The 17829-nt window shown below is 38.0% G+C and overlaps 1 protein-coding gene across 1 annotated transcript in view; it reads right to left on the bottom strand.

The window, feature by feature from the left end:
* Positions 1 to 16841, bottom strand: part of TINAG (tubulointerstitial nephritis antigen) — a 46174-nt gene extending 29333 nt beyond the window's left edge. The window contains exons 1-6 of the mRNA XM_052809256.1: positions 16357 to 16841; positions 11986 to 12049; positions 10859 to 10948; positions 9333 to 9447; positions 2680 to 2803; positions 330 to 480 (exon numbers count right to left, since the gene is read on the bottom strand). Coding sequence (XP_052665216.1) covers positions 330 to 480; positions 2680 to 2803; positions 9333 to 9447; positions 10859 to 10948; positions 11986 to 12049; positions 16357 to 16726 — 914 coding nt within the window. The 5' untranslated portion in view covers positions 16727 to 16841. The remainder of the gene's footprint in view (positions 1 to 329; positions 481 to 2679; positions 2804 to 9332; positions 9448 to 10858; positions 10949 to 11985; positions 12050 to 16356) is intronic.
* Between the last annotated feature and the right edge of the window lie 988 nt (positions 16842 to 17829).

The following is a 17829-nucleotide window of genomic DNA, read 5'->3' as shown; positions in this document are numbered from 1 at the left end:
GGTTGTATTACAGCTAATGACAACATCTAGATTTAATGAGGCTTAAATGGGAGCTAGGTGGTTGCAGCATTTTCTCACTGAGAGCCCTCATTCAGAATAGTCTTTGCTTATTTCATTGTGAATGCTTCATAGGTCCTGGGCTTCATGAAGGTGATTTAAAGGTGTAAATGAGAAAGAGTGATAGTCTTGTTGAGGTAATACAGTTAATCTGACCTAGGACAGAGCTAAATGCCTCTTTTTTGAAAGGTCAGAAATAATCATTGTAACACAAGCAACATTGTAACTTAAGCAACTGGTTCAAGTTAAAATAATCTAGATAAAATATTTACCCGTGTGTTTTCAGATATCTCCAAGCACCATCAATACTTCCACCATTACATCCATGTTGATTCCTGGTATCACAAGAGATCAAATTCTGAGCGGAAAGGTTGTCTGTGATCTGACCCTCAGAATGAATTGCTATTCTATCTGCCGCAACACCTGTTTTGAAATAAATTTTCCATTATCAAAAACAAATAATTACTCACAATTTCACACTGGTTATTGTGAAAGAGGGACTGAAATACAACCTCAGTATTTTCTGCCTGTGCAGATATCTTTACAAAACAATACAGATATAATCTGTACAGGCTTTCAAGAGAGAGGATTGTGAAACTGCAAAGCATCATGAGCAACTTTGCTGTAATACTACAAATCCATAGACTTACTGGTTATCATAAATTCCCACATATCTAAACATCAGGTGAGGCATTTACAGAATTTAGTGTGATAGTCTTTACCATGTTTGTAAATGCATACTCATCTCTGGTTGACTTCAGCAGAAGATGCAAATACTCCCCCACCTCTCTACAGCTGAATCTCCAAATCTCCTTTCTTTTCTACATTTCCTTCCTTAATTTGAGAAAAAAAGAAAAGCAAAAATGAACAGTCCTATGAAGAAGAAAATTCAAGACTGAAGGTATTGGTTTTACTGGAAAGAGTATTTGGAAATGCTCATATTAATGTGTAAATGTGGGATTCATTGGACCTCCTTCCCTAATCACACAAAATTCTTCTTCTGAGATAGACACCTTAGAAGTCTGAACCCCGTCAGTCATAATTCTAAGTACTAATATATTTATGCACTGATTTAAAAGCAGACTAGGTTTACCAAGTTGTAGGTGAAATTAAGCCACTTCCGCTTTCTTTAACGGGTGACGATGAAACAATTATTAAGCTCCAATCTCAGTCATTACCTGTGCTTAAATTATATATTTTTTTTTATTGTTAGCCCTTCATTTTTGAACCTGAAAATAAAAAAAACCCCATCCCTTGAAATCTAAAGCCCCATCAAAATCAACACTAACTTCAGTGGACTTTGGACAAGACTTCAGAAGAGTGAATCTGCTGATGGCAGCTGACAATGACTGTGTTTTGTGCTTTTTGTGAGGTGTCACATGATAATGAATTTATTTTCATAGGTGTAAAAGCTTTTTACTGAAGAGTTTTGGAATACTTACAGGAATGATAAGAAAAAATGATACAGCAGTGCTTGTCTATTCATTGAGCAACAATTGATCTTACGAAGAAGGATTGAAAATTCAGATTGAAAATGTTAGATGCACTTAAACAACATGGGAAGACATCTCAAAATTTAACTTTGAAAATAATTGTGTGAATTAAAATCAAAAGATTCACTTATGAAAGGGAACATTTAGACTGAATATCTGAAAAGTCCCTCAGTGAGCTCTGTTCATCTCTGCAGTAATCTGTCAGGAGAGCTGTTAGAAGCTCTCTTGGTTTTCTCATTTAAAACTACACTGGACAAGACATATTGGTAACAGTGTGTTCAGTCTGACTTTGGCAGGGAGCTGGGATTAACTGACCTAAATGCTCCTTTCCTTCTCTTACTGCTGTGATTTAAAGAAGCAGTTGCAGAAACCTGTACCCATGAGGACCCACTGGCCGGATCAAGTCATAAAGATTGATTGCATAATTTTTTCCTCTATCTTTATATATCCCAATATGTACTGAGATTTATTGCAGCATAATAAGAATGAACATAACTGATGGCTGTAACTTCTTTGGAGAAAGTGACACAAACACTTGTGTCCATTTTTGATAAAACCAGAGGTTGTAGCACATGAGGTTGAATTGCATTACTGACATTTCTTTGCTTACAGAATTTGAAAATAGTTTCTTCCACAAATATCTGAGCAATTTCAGGGTTTTCTTCTCATAAAATTATTGAAAAGATTATACTTAATTTGCTTGAATAGCAAGGGTTGGACAATGGCAAATGCACAAATGTATAGATGCATATAAAAAAAATGAAGCCTACTTTTTTAAGCTTTCAAGTCAAGCATGTAGTTGTGCAAGCAAGGGATGCAGATTTTTTTAAAAGTTACTCTACCAGTTACGATAAAGTGCATTAGTGAATTCATTTTCTACTTTCTGCTGCCAAGAAATCTCCCTATGTTACACAAACTTATGAAAAGCAATCAAAGCTCTACAGCTTAGATTGACTTTTTAAGAATTTGGGACAACTTAGAGGGAAAGCTGTAGCAATTTTAAATGTTCCTATTTGCTGATAAAAAGTGAACAGCAAACTCACATTGCTTCATTACTAATCACTACAGATTTTCATCATGCATCTAACATCAATGATATTTTTAAAAGGAGAATAAAAATGAATATTACTTGCGGTTGAAAAAGCCCAGGATGCTCCACAGTTTCGTTGATCCAGAGGATCATGAATCCACTCAGGCCATGCATAAGTGGCTGCAAAAAATGCAGGAAATTTTTCTTCTGGAAGTGAGTTTCCCTAAAACAAAATGTAGGAGATCTGTATATGTTTCAATTCCTAATTTTGTCTTAAATTTTACCCTAATTTTGTTTTTAAAATTCTTAATTGTTAAATTGAGGAAGCCTAAAGCATTGGCACCTGTGGCTTCCCGAGCATCCCTGTGGTGGTTACCCTGTGGCTGGGTGCTGTGGACCCCCTGAGAGCAGGGGGGTTCTAGCACACCACTAGCTGAGCTGGAAAGCGGAGCTCCACAACTGCCAACCTGAACAACCTGTCCAGTTTCTCTCTGCTTTTTATCTCAAACAACAGTTTCCTATGAAACATGTTAATTATGACCCAGCTGGCATTTTTTGAAAGAAAAGCCTCCTGCTACAAATAGCAATGAAGTTAGGTACCTGTTACCCTATTCTCCTTGACACATGGCTGTAGGTAGGAAATTGTAGTTACCATGGGGGAAGCATCAGTACGGTGTATCATTGATTTGTCTTTTCACAGTTTTTTCAATCATCTCCAGCACTTAACTCTCATTCCAGAGTGAAAATCAGTGATTTTCCTTCAGCTTTGTAATCTGATGTTGAGTTGATGAGAATTTATGGTCTGCTCACTAAAGCCATTTGGACAGCCATTTCTGGCATCTTCATGTCTCAGCCTTAATTCATGTCCACCAAGCTTTGCACAAACATCCACATATGCAAGAGCCATCTGGTACAACTGCTAATAATCTGCTCTGTGTTCAACATATCAAAACAATTGACCCCTTTTTTTTTACTGTTGAACTTTATGGAATGATTGTTTATGCTGCACAGGGAAATAGGAATGGCCACAAAGAATTGCAATATCAGTCCATCGAGTCTATCAGTTTGTCTCAAACAATTGTTGATAACATGTGTTCCAGAGGAAAATACAACATACAAAAGGTGATAATCTGTTCCTAAGCAAAACATTCCCTGATGCTTCTTTCTTATAAGCAGGCTCATACCCTGAAGCACAATGGCTTCTATCTTGTTCAAATTCCTTTATTTTACTTTGATTTACTTAGTCTTCTAATTCTGGGTGTCCTGGCTGCACCATTGTTCTAAATTGCTTATGTGACTTATAAGACTACATACCTTTTCCTAAGATGATTTAAATATTTGAGGCCAGCTCTTTCAAACTATTTCAGGACTCTTTGGGGAACCAAACTTTACCACTTTGGCTGTATCCAGATCACTTTGTTGCATACATTGGGAAACAGTGGTGCTTCCATCCGGCTTGTACACCTGGATTTCCCACAGAAAACCCACGGCTGAGAAGTGGGTAAAGAAAAAAAAAGCTCTCACCTCAGTCTGTATCTGACATTAGATTGGGATACAGCTCCAACAGACAGATTGATACAGTCTGTGCATATGCCCAGACTCAGTAACACTCAAGTGCTTCTAGGTTCGCTGTGTTAGATGCAGGCTGTGAGTCCCAAATACCATTAAAGTATACTGCAAGCTGTTAAGTCACTGAAGTGCTTTTGAAAGTTTTACCTCCGCCCATAACAAGCCAGTAATCTTTTAAATCTTGCTAAAATATTAATCTCAATATTTTGATTAATCACTTTCAAAAGTCTGCTTATTCAAAAGCTTGTTAGATACATGGGACTTGCAACCTCAAATGACACACAGAAAGCAACAACTAATTTAAAGAATATCTTGCTAAATTATTATTATGTTCACTATTAATGAGCTAGCACAAGCACAAGATTCACTTTGAAGACAAATCATACAGGCGAAATCCCAGACAAATAGTGTTTCTTTTACACGATAAGACTGCTCATTATCAACCAGTAAACAAGCAAAATCTGGCAAAGGTTGTTTAGCACACTTATGTGGGCAATGACCACTTATAATGCTACAAATGAGGCAGTTGAAAAAAGCAAAATTCTAAATAGATCTTTGGTCTGAGACAATGTGTTACTTTATGTATTCCTAAACTACTGCCAATGTATTTAATAGCCTCATATTGTAAATCCCAGAGCAAATCCCTCATTAACCCTCAGCCTTGTCATTTAAAAATGCGGGATTGACCTGTAGCCAGAAACACTAGCTTTTTGTCTGAGAAATTGCTACCCTGATATTGAGAAGCACTGCTGTTCTGTGACAAATAGTAAGTCTAGGCAATTGTTTCCCAACATATGCTCCACAGACCAGCATCAGACAGCACAACGCAATCAGTAAAATGACTGGCAAACTATTTTTAAACCTTCATATGTATTGTCTGCAGTGAAGCTAGCAGTCTGGCCAAAGCAGGAAGGTAAGTGGATATAAAAGAATACTTGTACTTCAGCTATGACTTCTTTGGAAAAGCTAGATGGCTCATCAGAGAAAAAAGGCTGAAGATTACTGAATTTGCAAATGTGGAGGGAAAGCAATATTTTTTTTAATGTAGGAAGAAGGTTCTGGACATCACTTGCTTTGTGAAGACAAAATGGGCATGCATGAGCTTCAGTTTGCAAGAGGGAGATCTACAACTGCTGAGCTTTTTTACTATGAAAAGCCATATATCAGAGGAATAGCTGGTGTACCTTATATACCTTCACATTGTCTTTATGAGTTCTTTGATACTTAATCCAAAATGGTGCCTTATTACTAAACTATGTATTCCATTTTCTTGTAAGATGGCACTTAGGTGAGCACCTTGTTGCCAGCAGGTGCCAACCCCATCATTGCATTGTACCTCTTGCCAGAACATGTACTGACAGAATACCACCTCGCATCACAATGTGTCTTAAAGGCGTGGCAGTTATTTTTGTGCTACGTAGAACTTCAAGAATGATTGCACTATTTCCTGCAGTGAGTAAACACTTTCAAAATGTCTCCTCAGATAATACATCTGACACTATTGGGAGCTTCAGCTTTGCCAGGCATCACCACAGTTTTAGTGGTGTATTTAGCTGTCAGTCTATGTTCAGGTCTAGCCATACTCTGCAGCAGAGGATCCTCAGTTCAGATTTAGTTCTTGTTCTGTATCATTGTCTTTTAGGTATTCTAATGTGCCATCATGTTAAACTACCCTTCCAGACATAAGCATCACCTTATTGAGCAGGTATAGTCTTTTATTAATAGCAGAGCTTTTAAAAGCTCTATGAGCAACTTCAATAAGTTTGTGTTTTCCCTAAGATGAAATGTAGCTCTGTCACACCATTTAATTTGAAGTAATGTTATGAAGCTATATTTGTAGTTGCATATGTCAGTCAAAGAAACAACTAAAAAGCCTCTACTCCACAACCAAACTTTTCAACACTGCTGAGAACTAAGACTCTGCTGTAGATGTAAAGTGGTTAACACAGAAGGGCTTTACGTTCTTGAATCTTTTTTTCCATGCCATTGTGTAAGGAGTCCCTTCTACACAAAAATGCTTCTCTCAAGCAATCCCAAAAGACAGTAGAAAATAATCAGAACATCACACCCTTAGGTACCAGAAACTGTCATTTATTGCCTAAATAGTAGACCAGTAGCATCCTGAAGAAAAGGTTTTATTTAAAGTAAAAAAAAAAATTGTATTTAATGAATGGGTAGCTATGGTTTTCTTCCTATGTTAGCAAAGCTACCAGATTTTAATCAGGTCAGTACAAGATAGAGACAAAAACTCCTGAACAGTAATTGTAGCATTTTTGTCAACTAAATATATGACTTTGGGCAAATGACTTGCAGTTTTCTCACTTGCAAAATGGGAAAGGCAGTAATAATCCCAGAGAATGCATGACTATTTGATTAGTGCCAATTTATCCACAGTAAGTAACTAGTAGCCTGGCTTGCAGGTGAATTAGTCTCAAAAAAGCCACTTAAAGGTCAAGCCATTAAGGTTTGGAGAATGTCTCTGAAAAATATTAAAAACTCATTATTTCTAAATTTCATCATTCATATCTTTTTACTCTCTTCTGAGCTGTCACCTAGTTACAAGTGAAGCTTAATGAAAACACTGTCATGAAAATTCGTTTTTTATCACTTAGGACTTCGTAAATGTGTTAGTATGCTTCACAAAATATCAGTGACTGAAAATTATTCATGAAAGTCAAAGCAGGGGCAAATGTCTCTGAAAATCTGGTAAGATACTTATCTTAAAAAGTTCCTGGAAGTTAACTCCATGACTACTGTTGGTTTGCCAATTGGAAGAATCTGTCGATGTAACCCTGGTGAGCCCAATCCAGGCTATGAAATTGCTGGATCATGCAGTGATGGTAGATATGGAACTGGCTATGAGTGAAGAAAACCTTCTTTTTTAATGTTTTTGTGAAGTATTAAAATGTGGCTGATGATAGGAAATTTCCCGAGGCAGAACAAGGACACTAAAGAGATTATGTTCTTCTAGAAAACTATAGAAGGGGACAGAATCAGGGAGATTTGGAGCTTCGCAGGAAGCTTCAGAGAAAAATATTTTTACATCAAGACTAGCTAAGACAGAAACCACAGGGGTAAGAGCAAGAAAGTTCTAATAATTCTGAAGAGAAACCATAGGTAGGAGATGGGCTCATGTACAATTCAGAGCAATTTTCTGCAAGCTCAAAGAATTCTCCAGAAGGGGAGAAAGTCATACAGAGATTATTATTTTATATTTTTAGCTTTTGTAAGTAGAGAGAAAGATTTCTTAGAATCCTGTCCAAAGCTTGTGCTTCCAGCAACATGTAAGACTTCCTGGGGCCTAAATGCATGAATGTGCAAAGCTACATTTCTGGGGAAGAATGCATTGAAGCTCCTCAGGTGTCTAGCAGAGCCAAAGGCAGTTGGGTTGTAGCTCACAGATTTCATAAAAAGATAGCAGATAAAGAAAATATGCCTGAGAAATGTATCAGTGGAGCAAAGGCTGTAAGTAGTGTAGCAGTCAAAAGAAGCTACAGGAAGCTTAATAACAATGATTCAATAGGCTGGACATAATGCAGGACCACTGAGTGACCAGCTACCCCAAACTCTATGGAAAAGAGGAAATATTGTAAAGAATTTCTTGTAACCTTCCCTTTCTTGTTTTCCTAGGTGGGATTTGTCTCAGCTAGCTAGATACCTAGTAATGTAGACATCAGTCTCTGAACTAGGTGCATGATACCCACTTTTTGCTTCTGCTATATAAGTATCACACTTGTATTCCTCAAGGAAAAAGCCAACAACAACAACAACAAATCCACCCCAACTCTCTTGAGCTTCAATGCAGTTCACTGGTAATTTGTGGCAGATGATACCTACTAAATATTGCACAAAACTCTTTTATGTCACTGTCTTATTTTGACTTGCCATCTTCAACTGAAATGGATCCTTCTTTGGCTGCGAAGAGTAGTGTAGCAAATAATACAACACAAAACTCCAAAGCTTAATTTCTGTCAACTTATTGTTTTACCAACCCTCTATAGTGTAATTTTGAGCAAGCTGTCCAACCTGGGCCACAGCTCAATGCCTTGCCACGCTGGTGCAGGGAGCTGACTTTGTGTGGGACAAAGAACCAGTCTGCATTAAGCACAAGGGTCAGGATTGTTAAAATTGTTACAGAGGCACATGGCCCTCCCCCTCTTTCCCAAATTTCCTGTCAAGTGGTAGCTCTGCAATGCTATCCCCACGAGGCCTTCGGAAATACAGAAACCCTTCTGCCATACACATATACAACAAGCATCAACGATTGACTTCAAATAGATAATCAAATGGCATCACTTGCCTGAACTGTATAGAAGCCAAAGATAAAAATCTGTTATATTTAATGTCATTTGCAATCCTAGGATCTCTCTACTTATTCTTGCAATTTTTCTAATTTCACTATGGTAAGGTAGTTATTTTTTTCAGTCTATGATTCCCATAATTTTAGGTCTTCTAAGAGAGAAGCTAAGTAACTGATCCAAAGCATTGGAAAATCTACTCTGGATTCAATAACTATGCATTTCTTCTTTAATTGCTTAATCTACCTGCATAACTTAAAGTATATTTGCTTTGCTGCAGAACTAATTTGAGCATAAATGTATGATAAGAAATTTAATTTGGCTGCCATGAAAATGGCCATGGCCAAGAGGTTTAGAAAGCTGATAGTAGAGAACCATCTCATTTTCCCATGCTTCCCATCATTTTTCCTTCCATTTGGCCAAAACCCCAGCCTCCTACTGCATCTTTATATTACTTTATCCTATGGGCTTTCAGAGCTTCTTTCAAAGACTGCTGTTTAGTTTCAGCTGTTAGCCTTAATGAACTATGCCCAGATTTTTTTTTTTTTTTATGGTTACAGCTATGTGTGCAATGATTAGCGAATGGAGAGGATGGTATGGAACCATCCTGAAGAAGCAAAGATTTCAAACACCAGTGATCTACAATGATAAGTCAATATTGGTGCACAGCTTCCCAATGGTTAGCATTTGCTTTTGCTCCTCCTTGTTTGATTTCCATCAATAGGACCACATGCTCTATGGCTTGGAGAGCTATTCTGGGAGCTTCATATTCAACATGGAAGCATTTAGTGTTAAATCCCTGACTCATAATCTTATAATTGTCCACAATTATTTTTCCATGTGATAAAGTTATTTAAACAATTAACAATTATACATGACACTTACTGGAGCTTCTCTCATATTCAGCAAGGAATTAGATGGAGGGAAGGTGCCCAGGCGCTTTTTGAAACCTTCTTCCACTGTCATTCCCCAGAACTGACTGTAGTTGTCAGCTTTCCATCTTCCTCACAGACATAAAACAAACAAACAAAACCCAGGTTAGAGATACCACTCACATTAATACCTTGCTCCTTTGTAAGAGCACCGCTAACAATAACATCCAGAAAGAAATCTTTCAAATTACATTTCAAAACCTTGTATTTGATATGCATGAGAAAATATTTAGCATGGGATTTTCCACTACAAATGAGTGTAGGATGGAGCAACACAGCAGTATATGAAAAGTGGTGATTTGAGGTCAGCATCATGTCAGCCTGCAGGAGATGAGCATGCAATGCTTCAGAAAAGTACTGGAAAACAAGATGTTCAGTCATAATTACTGCTGTGTTGAGTTATGCTCAGATTATGCTTCAGATGCCCACAGAGAACTAACAGCTTCATGTAATGAGTTATATTGCCTTCAAGCTCTGGTGCAGCAGCAGTAAGACACTGTTGAACCCAGCAGAAAGCCCAGCTGATACCTTCCTGAGTTTTATACCAACAGCCAGGTTGAGAGAAAGGGCTCCCAATGGCTCTTTAATTATTCCCTCCCTACTCTCAGGTAGACTAGACTCAGATTGTAGCATTAACCCTGCAAACTGTATGCAGGACAGAAAAAAAGCACCTGCAGAAGTTGAGTCACATCTCAGGTGGGCTTAACCACCCTGTGGTAAACCTTACTGCTTACCATTGACAAGACAGAGGTGAAGGGCTCCAGGTGCCTAACTTAATTGTCTATCCCAGCTCAGTTGGTTTGAATGTCTCCCAGGAAGTAAAAAATGTTTCAGCACTGAGTCACAGCTTGAAATCCGTGTGGGCTTCATTGGTGAATTTAGCACCTCAGCTCCTAGGGACGCAACCCCTGTATCTCTGTCCATAAATGGCCAGCAGGCTCCCAAGGCACAGCTCCAGTACTCCGGTGTCCCTAATCCTGCTGCACTACCTGGAGGGAATGAGAACTGGTAGCAAGAAAAACACCGAGCCCCACAAAGTTCTGATATCTTGGTCCCCATTTGGCCCATCCTCTCCTCTTCCAATGCTACCTAGAGTTCTGTTATGTGGAACAATGCTCTTGAGGGAGGAGAAAAAATGACTTTAAATATCTATCCCAAGTAATAAATAAAGTGAAGAATAAGAGATGATCCAAATAGTGTTTCATGAGCAAAAAATTGTTCTAAATTTGGAGAATGTTTTAGATAGATGTTTACAATGTCAACTCTTACTAGCATGAAACTTTTGATATCTTTCCATTTAAAGCTATAATCTGCCAGACATTTAGGAAAATTTCACAGATGTACATTTACTGTCAAATTGCTGTAATGTAATTGGGGAAGGAAGGGGTAGGGAGGACTGCATTAACTTGTAATTTGCACATACATACAATGAGCAATACAGTGGTTTACAACAAAACCTTAAAATAAAAGTGTTCTCACCCATAATCTCCAGAATTGATGTACTGAATTAAGTCTTGGCGAACAAGGCATAGTTCTTTTGAACACTTCCAGAGACTTTGGAAGCATTTGCTGAAAGGGCAAGAATATTACTGAGCAGAAAATGAATTGTCAAAGGAAAAATATGCACCTGAACAGCAGAAGGAAGATGGAGGGGAAAAAAGCATAAACAATATAAATGTCACATAGTATTTATGAAAACACAATGCTACTTCTCACTACTTCACTACCTAATGAATCCTAACTGGAACAAAGTGGGAAGGTTTACAGCTTGTGGGAAAGGTCATATTTGAAAAATTTTGCTTCCACCTTTGTGAGACCAAACCATGGAAGCAAGGCAATGTCCTGTAAATTAGATGTTTTGAGGAAGTTTCACTCTGGAAACCCAGAAAGGAGCCACATGGCTGTAAATACCTTGCTCCAAGGTCCCTGGGCTAAAGTCAGGGCAGTGAGGGCCCCAGCCCTGTTTGGGTGCTGCCAGAGACCCCCAGGCTGCCCTGGGGCTGCAGGTACAGGGCTGGTTTTTGGAGCAGCGAAACAGGGAGACGGCTCAGGCAGTTGACTGCCAGGGCCAGCAGCAGAGCTCCTCTGCCTGTGCTGTCTGCTCCTGTCCCAAGGCAGAGAAAGGGATGTTCAAACAGTTCATCCCTTTCCTACATAAATATACAAATATATATTCTTCTCTTATGAAATAATGTAAGATCTCATCACTTATGCCAAAGAAAAAGAGGAAGACATTCTAAAATAATCCCCCAAACTTTAATGATATTTGTTTTGCCTGCATTCAGGTCAACGCCAAGGTCTAGGCTGAAACCATTTCGACTCAGGTCAGAGCCAGCAGATTGACTGAGCAGGAACAGAATTAGGCCAGTGAGGAGGAGATTTTAATACTCTCATTTTCATATCTTGATTAGAAAGCCCATTGACCTCTTGCCATTCTTCTAAATTGGCTGTGATCTAGTTCTACAATACCTTAATACAGCACTACTCTTCTAGCTGTTTTGATTTGATTACATGTTTAATATGAATTTAAAGATGCTCACTACCTTAATTCCTATTTCATGACATATGCTAAATAAAATTCAATTTGCTGTTCTCTGAAACATTACCAGGAATTGCAGTTGTCTTTAATTATTGTTCCTTCTCCGTAATATCGGCCATCTTTATAACAACCTGCCAACATAACATATAGATGTGTGAAAAAAAATAACCATTTTTTAAGTGAATTAACTCAAAACTCTTGCTACTATTGAATTAATTGGTTGTGTGTGGTATGCATAAATTATTTAGTTGAAAGTCAGCAACATCTATTTCCAGTTTCTTCCAAGTAATGAAGGCAGTTTGATGTATTTTAATTTTTTACCAGGTACATTATCATTCATAGTAAATAAAATCAGCAACAGATTCAAAACACCCACGGAAAAATGATTATCTTACATGTAAATAAATATAATGCTTCAAATAAAGTTATTTTCCAGTTAAAAAAAGAATACATTTCTAATAAAAATAATTTTCTAATTGGCAATTAAAATAGAAACAAGTTTTTCCAGTTATAGACTTTAAAAAACTAATAACTATTCCAAACCTACTATAATATATTCTTTTTCCTTGCCAGTTTCATTCCTCTCTGAAAAAGAGACAGATCAATTATGTTTCAAGGCAAATGGATGTTTAGAATCATAGAATCATTCTCCAAAACCCAGTATAAAACCTAAATTGATTGAGTGTATTTTCCAAACAAATACATGCCTCCTAATTTTTTTCTTTGATGACACGTCACTGAGGAAAGACTTGATGTGTGTTTTAAGATCTTCCACATAAACTGTTTCTTCAGTGCACTTGATTGTCAAAGCTCCAGTAAAAGAAAGATCCAGAATGCCTGTGGAGGGCTTTGGATCAAGTCTATAACAAACATTGTATGTTCACCGCATGGGTCTTTGTTTTCCACCCTGTTCTCACTGTTCCTCCACTGGTGAGCCTACAGGCAGGGATCATGTTCCTTCCCCCACTGAAAGGGTTTCGAGCCAGAACCCCCAAGTTCTTTCTTCTCCATGTTCAAGAAGCTTAGACCATGTTTCATATTAATATAGTGTTGACTTGCATTTTTCCCACCAAAAGGAAGGCCATCCCCTTCTCATGGCAAGGGCTGGAGTTTGTCTGCCCAGACATACACACGTATGCCTCGGCTGCCTAGACCTCCTTTATTGGCAGGAGAGACATATGCACTTCTAAGCCATAGCTAATTTCATACTGAAGTGCAGCGGTAGACTCGAGCTGATGAATTAATTATAAGTGCCTATCTTTCCCTGTTAGTCATACAGCAGGCTATGTTAGCTAGTGCAGATGTAGGTGAGATACATGCCACCTAAGCAGTCTGAGGCCCAATGTGTCTGCTCTCATACAGCTTCTGCTAAGATCCAAGATATTTTTCAGAGAGTACCCAAAGCAAATTACTTAAGTGTCACAGTTTGTCACAGTTTGCCACAAAGTCAGCATCAGACAGTAGCTGGAAGGAGGCACCAAGCAAGATATTTCAGATATATCAAGGGAAGGAAATATTGATGCAGCATCTAAGAGACAGGACAGAGCCTCACCGGAGCTCCGCTGGCAGGCCTCACCACCCAGGCCTGAGAAAAAATGCAAACCTGGGCAAGTACAGAAGCAGCTTTCTAATAATGTATGCTTAGGGAATTGAAGATTCAAACCATACAGTTCCTTTAGTCTAGCCAGGAGTGCTGCCTGAGGCATCAGTGGCAGAGAGCAGATATATCTAAGCTAAAAGACACTGTCTGCATGAGAACACAGCAAGATTGTCTGGCCCTGAATATATTAGGTTGGAATATGAATATATTAAGTGGGAAATTAATTAATTTGAAGCTGCAGCCTGATGACTTTACGAATAGGATTATATGATGTGAAAATCATGATTGGAAGGAAGAGTATTTAAAAAACAAGGACTTCCCTCCAAGTCAAGCGTTCCTATACCCCCACAGCTCTTAAGTCATTTGCCCCCAGTATTGATATAAGTATCAGTGAAATGTCTCCAGGTTTACTCAATTGTAGGCCAGATCCTGACTGTGTAAGTGTCAAAGCAATTAGCAAACTCTCTGGATGTCACTTTTATACCACCAGGGTGAGATCTAGTGTGTTGACTCTGACAGGGCTTTTTGTACCATCAGAGTAATTGGAACAAAAAGATAAAATATCTAACAAATATAATCAATAAATAAAAATCTAGCAGTTATTCTAATAACAAAAATTAAAATTAAAATACTAAAAAAATCCAGAGCTTCTATTCGTTACCTAAGGCAGGAATATGCACAGTTTCCTCTGAAACTACACAGGAAAGCCATCAAAACATACTGAATGCTGGGTTCATAAAGGTAAAGTCAAAGCAGTTCCACATAGTTAAATCAAGACTGGCCCTCAGCATGGTGCACACCCATGGAAGAAGTCCCAGTGTAGCTTACTGCTGCCATGCACCAAGTCAGTGAATAAATGGAATCCAGAAATAAAGCACTGAGTAGTTTTATTGCTGCTCATTCCAGTTCATGTAAAGCACTTCAGTTTATTCATTTATTTTAGGAAATATGACTCAGGAAGCACTGAGAGCAAAACCACAGGCAACCAAAAGATCAAAATCTTCCAGGTGAAAAGTACTTTGGCGTATGTAGTCTTCTAGTGCTTAAATAATTCTTACCCAAATGCAGAAGTGTAGTCTCAGTTACTAAAAGTCAGCTAATATACTTATGTCATTTCTAAAAATGTTTCATAGTTTGATTAATCTTCAGACATTCAGTCCTTTTTGTTTCTCCATTTTCTCCTTCTGATTAGATTCTCTCTTCCCTGTTCCTCAGACATTCCAGTTCTGTAAAGTTCCTTTAGAGGTTTGGGGTTTTTTTCCTGCTGTATTTTGGCTGGTTTATTATTCTCCTTTTACCCTCTAAATTACTTACATAACAAATATCCAATAAGCAGATTTTAAAAAGCTGCAAACTTTCCATCAAGGAAGCAATTTAAGGATCAGAGAAACAGGATCTTCTTCTGAGATGAGATATAAAACAAAGATATAAGCTCACCTATAGGATAAATAAAGGTGCTTGAATAAACATAATTGCTACCTCTGGCAGGTATGTACAGTCCAGGAGTTACAAAACAGTGAACACACATACAAAAAAATTTGATTAAGGCAGTAAAAATATTACCCCTCACCTATTCCCTTATCTAAACCTTCTGTTACACTTTTACCTTTTAGAGGTAGACCTACATGGGCAGGGCCCACATGGCAAACTACTGCAGGTTTCGTAGTGATTCTTTTCCAAGAAAGAGTTTGCCAGACTAGACCTGCAGGCTGTCAGCTCTGGAGCAGAAATGCTGCTAAATGTTTATGTGGAGCTTACGACAACAACCCTCTGATCTGTTGGAAATAATATGTACTACTGCACCAAATACATATGAAACAAATGTCTTTACATAAATCATAGAACATTTGTTTAGATTATTAGAAACGCTTTGGAAAATCATATTTGTTTTACAGCATTTCTGTCACTTCCACTTATCAGATTTTAGCTGCATGCCTGACTTAAGAGCATAGCCTCCTGAAGAGCTTGTGATCGGGGTGCTGGAATGCAAGCAGCAGGGTTATTGCAAAGAAACAGTTAATTTTAAAAATTCGTGGCAGTATTTTTGTTGATTTTAGGCTTTTGAAAGTTTGGTATGGTCTCCTCATTTTCAGCCAGATTTGGTCTACCAATAGTAAGAAGCTACAGAGTCTTAAAATCCACAATTCTAAACTTTTCTCACCAGCAGAGATTTGGCCTCTGCAGGAACCAAGGGAAGACCAGCTGTCTGTAGATAGTTTTTTTGCAATCTTCAGTTCTAAAAAAAATACACTGAGTTTAGAGTAGTCCTGGAGGAAATTCCACTTCAAACTAACTAGTAAGAAACTAAAATATGCCAGAAATCTTTGTCCTAACCACAACCCTTCACCTAGTCCTGCACCTGAGCTGTCACAGGAAAAATAAGTGTCCCATAGGAAAGCTCTGCTGGATCAAAACCGTTGCAGAATACCTCAGAACAGTATCATTCAGGATAACCCTCAGTTTTCTTGATGATTTATTTGTACTGATAGATACAAAAATTTAGAGCTTGCTGTTCATCTCATGTTAATCTGTGAAGCTCTATTGAAATTGTTGAGATTACACTATTTTTGACCCCATGAGGTTATCTCTGAGAAGTTTCAGGTAAAACAGAGATTCTGTCCAACAGAAATATGATCTAACCAATGCTAAAAATATGTCCCTAGAGACAAAGGAATAACAGCAAATGTAATTCTTACTCCAGTTTCATACTCAGTGTCTTTGTCCACTATGTTTTCAGTCACATTTTTAGGATGTATACACTCTAAAGATTAATCAGTAATTTTACTTCCAAGTATATTTTATCTTGATGCACTAACTGAGCATTTTCTCTATACCTACCCGATGTTGGAGGTGGCCAAGGCTCATCTGACCTGGTGGGCTCAACAGGGTGGTCACAGACATCCCAGTAGTCGGCACAACAGTCTACAGGGCCAGGAGAACCTGAGGCACAGAATTGGTCACAGTAACATATAGCTGCTTTGGAGACGATGTTAAAGCTGCAGGCATCATCTCTTCCTGTACAACAGCCTCGTACCCTGCAGGACCTTCCCTGATACAGACTCCTTTTTAGCCTGTTCCACTTTGCAGAACCACCATCTTCAACAGAGTAAAGTCCTCGGGGGAAATTTCTTCTAGAGTCAAGCTGCTTTGCCATCCAAACTTCACTTGCAATGCAATATAAGAGCAATATCTGACTTCTGAGCCACATTCTTCTGCCTCAAGCAGCCTTTTTTGAGGCTCTCTGTGCTTCACTTTATCAGTAAATGTTCATTTACTGTAGATGTAATACCTTCAGTTAGTATTCAGAAAGAAATCTGAACAGAAGGCTGCAGAGTACAGTTTTCTAGGAAAACTCTGTATGTGTTAATTATTAGTCAGACATGTTGCAAACTGATTTATTTGCCCAAGATACAGAGACACTCAGAGCCATGACTGTGTAGTCATCATTATGAAACGCTGGGTCCATTCTTTTGCAAGTGAGAAAGTTTATAGTAAGGGTTTCAGAATATGCAGAATATACATGGTCCAATGTTTTAGTTCTATACTTTTAACTTCTAAAATCAAAACAGTGCGAGGAATGAGTACATGATGTTGAAGGAAGCTCTCTTTCTTTCAGGCTTCATTTACCTGTAACTAATATGTTCATATGATTGGAAATTATGTAACACTTGAATTGCATGTCATCTACATTTTCCTTTCTGATATGCAGGGCTACATCACTGCAGTAAACTTATCCTGCATCCTCCATTTCAGTCTTGTTTCTAGTGATCTAGCTTAGCTTTATATGTTTCATTTTGCACTGTTTTACTGTGGGCAAATTCTGAAAAAGTCAGGTGATATTCAGTATAAACTATTACCCAAAGATATTCCTTTAAGGTTTGCATTTCTTTAGTCAAAATGAACTTGGCAATCATTGCAAATGGTGTAAAAAATACCCACTGATGAGTGCTCATTCCTATTTAAAAAGGAAATGGTTGTATTAATAAAACCACAAAGAAAACCAGAGCAGATATTAAAAGATAAGTCTAACAGCCTTTACTACTTGATCTATGATCTCCAGGTTTTTGAACAGCAGACCTGAAGAAATATATATGGTACAGTTGCCAAAACTTAAAAGATTCAGAAAAAAGCAGCAAAGAACTCTGAAGTTCCTATTAGAGATAGCATGTAAGGCTAAATTGCAAAAAATATCATAGTTTCAAATCTGAACTGTTACAAGACAGTTTAAGTCTCCAAAGCTGAACAAGCAGAGGTAAAAACCAATCATTCTTCTGTCTCCAGTTTGTAGTAAATGAGAGGAACCTGGAGAAG

Source organism: Harpia harpyja, chromosome 15 (assembly GCF_026419915.1).
Source record: "Harpia harpyja isolate bHarHar1 chromosome 15, bHarHar1 primary haplotype, whole genome shotgun sequence".
Classification (NCBI taxonomy): domain Eukaryota; kingdom Metazoa; phylum Chordata; class Aves; order Accipitriformes; family Accipitridae; genus Harpia; species Harpia harpyja.
The sequence above is the reverse complement of the archived record's forward strand: the minus strand, read 5'-3'. Positions and strand labels throughout refer to the sequence as shown.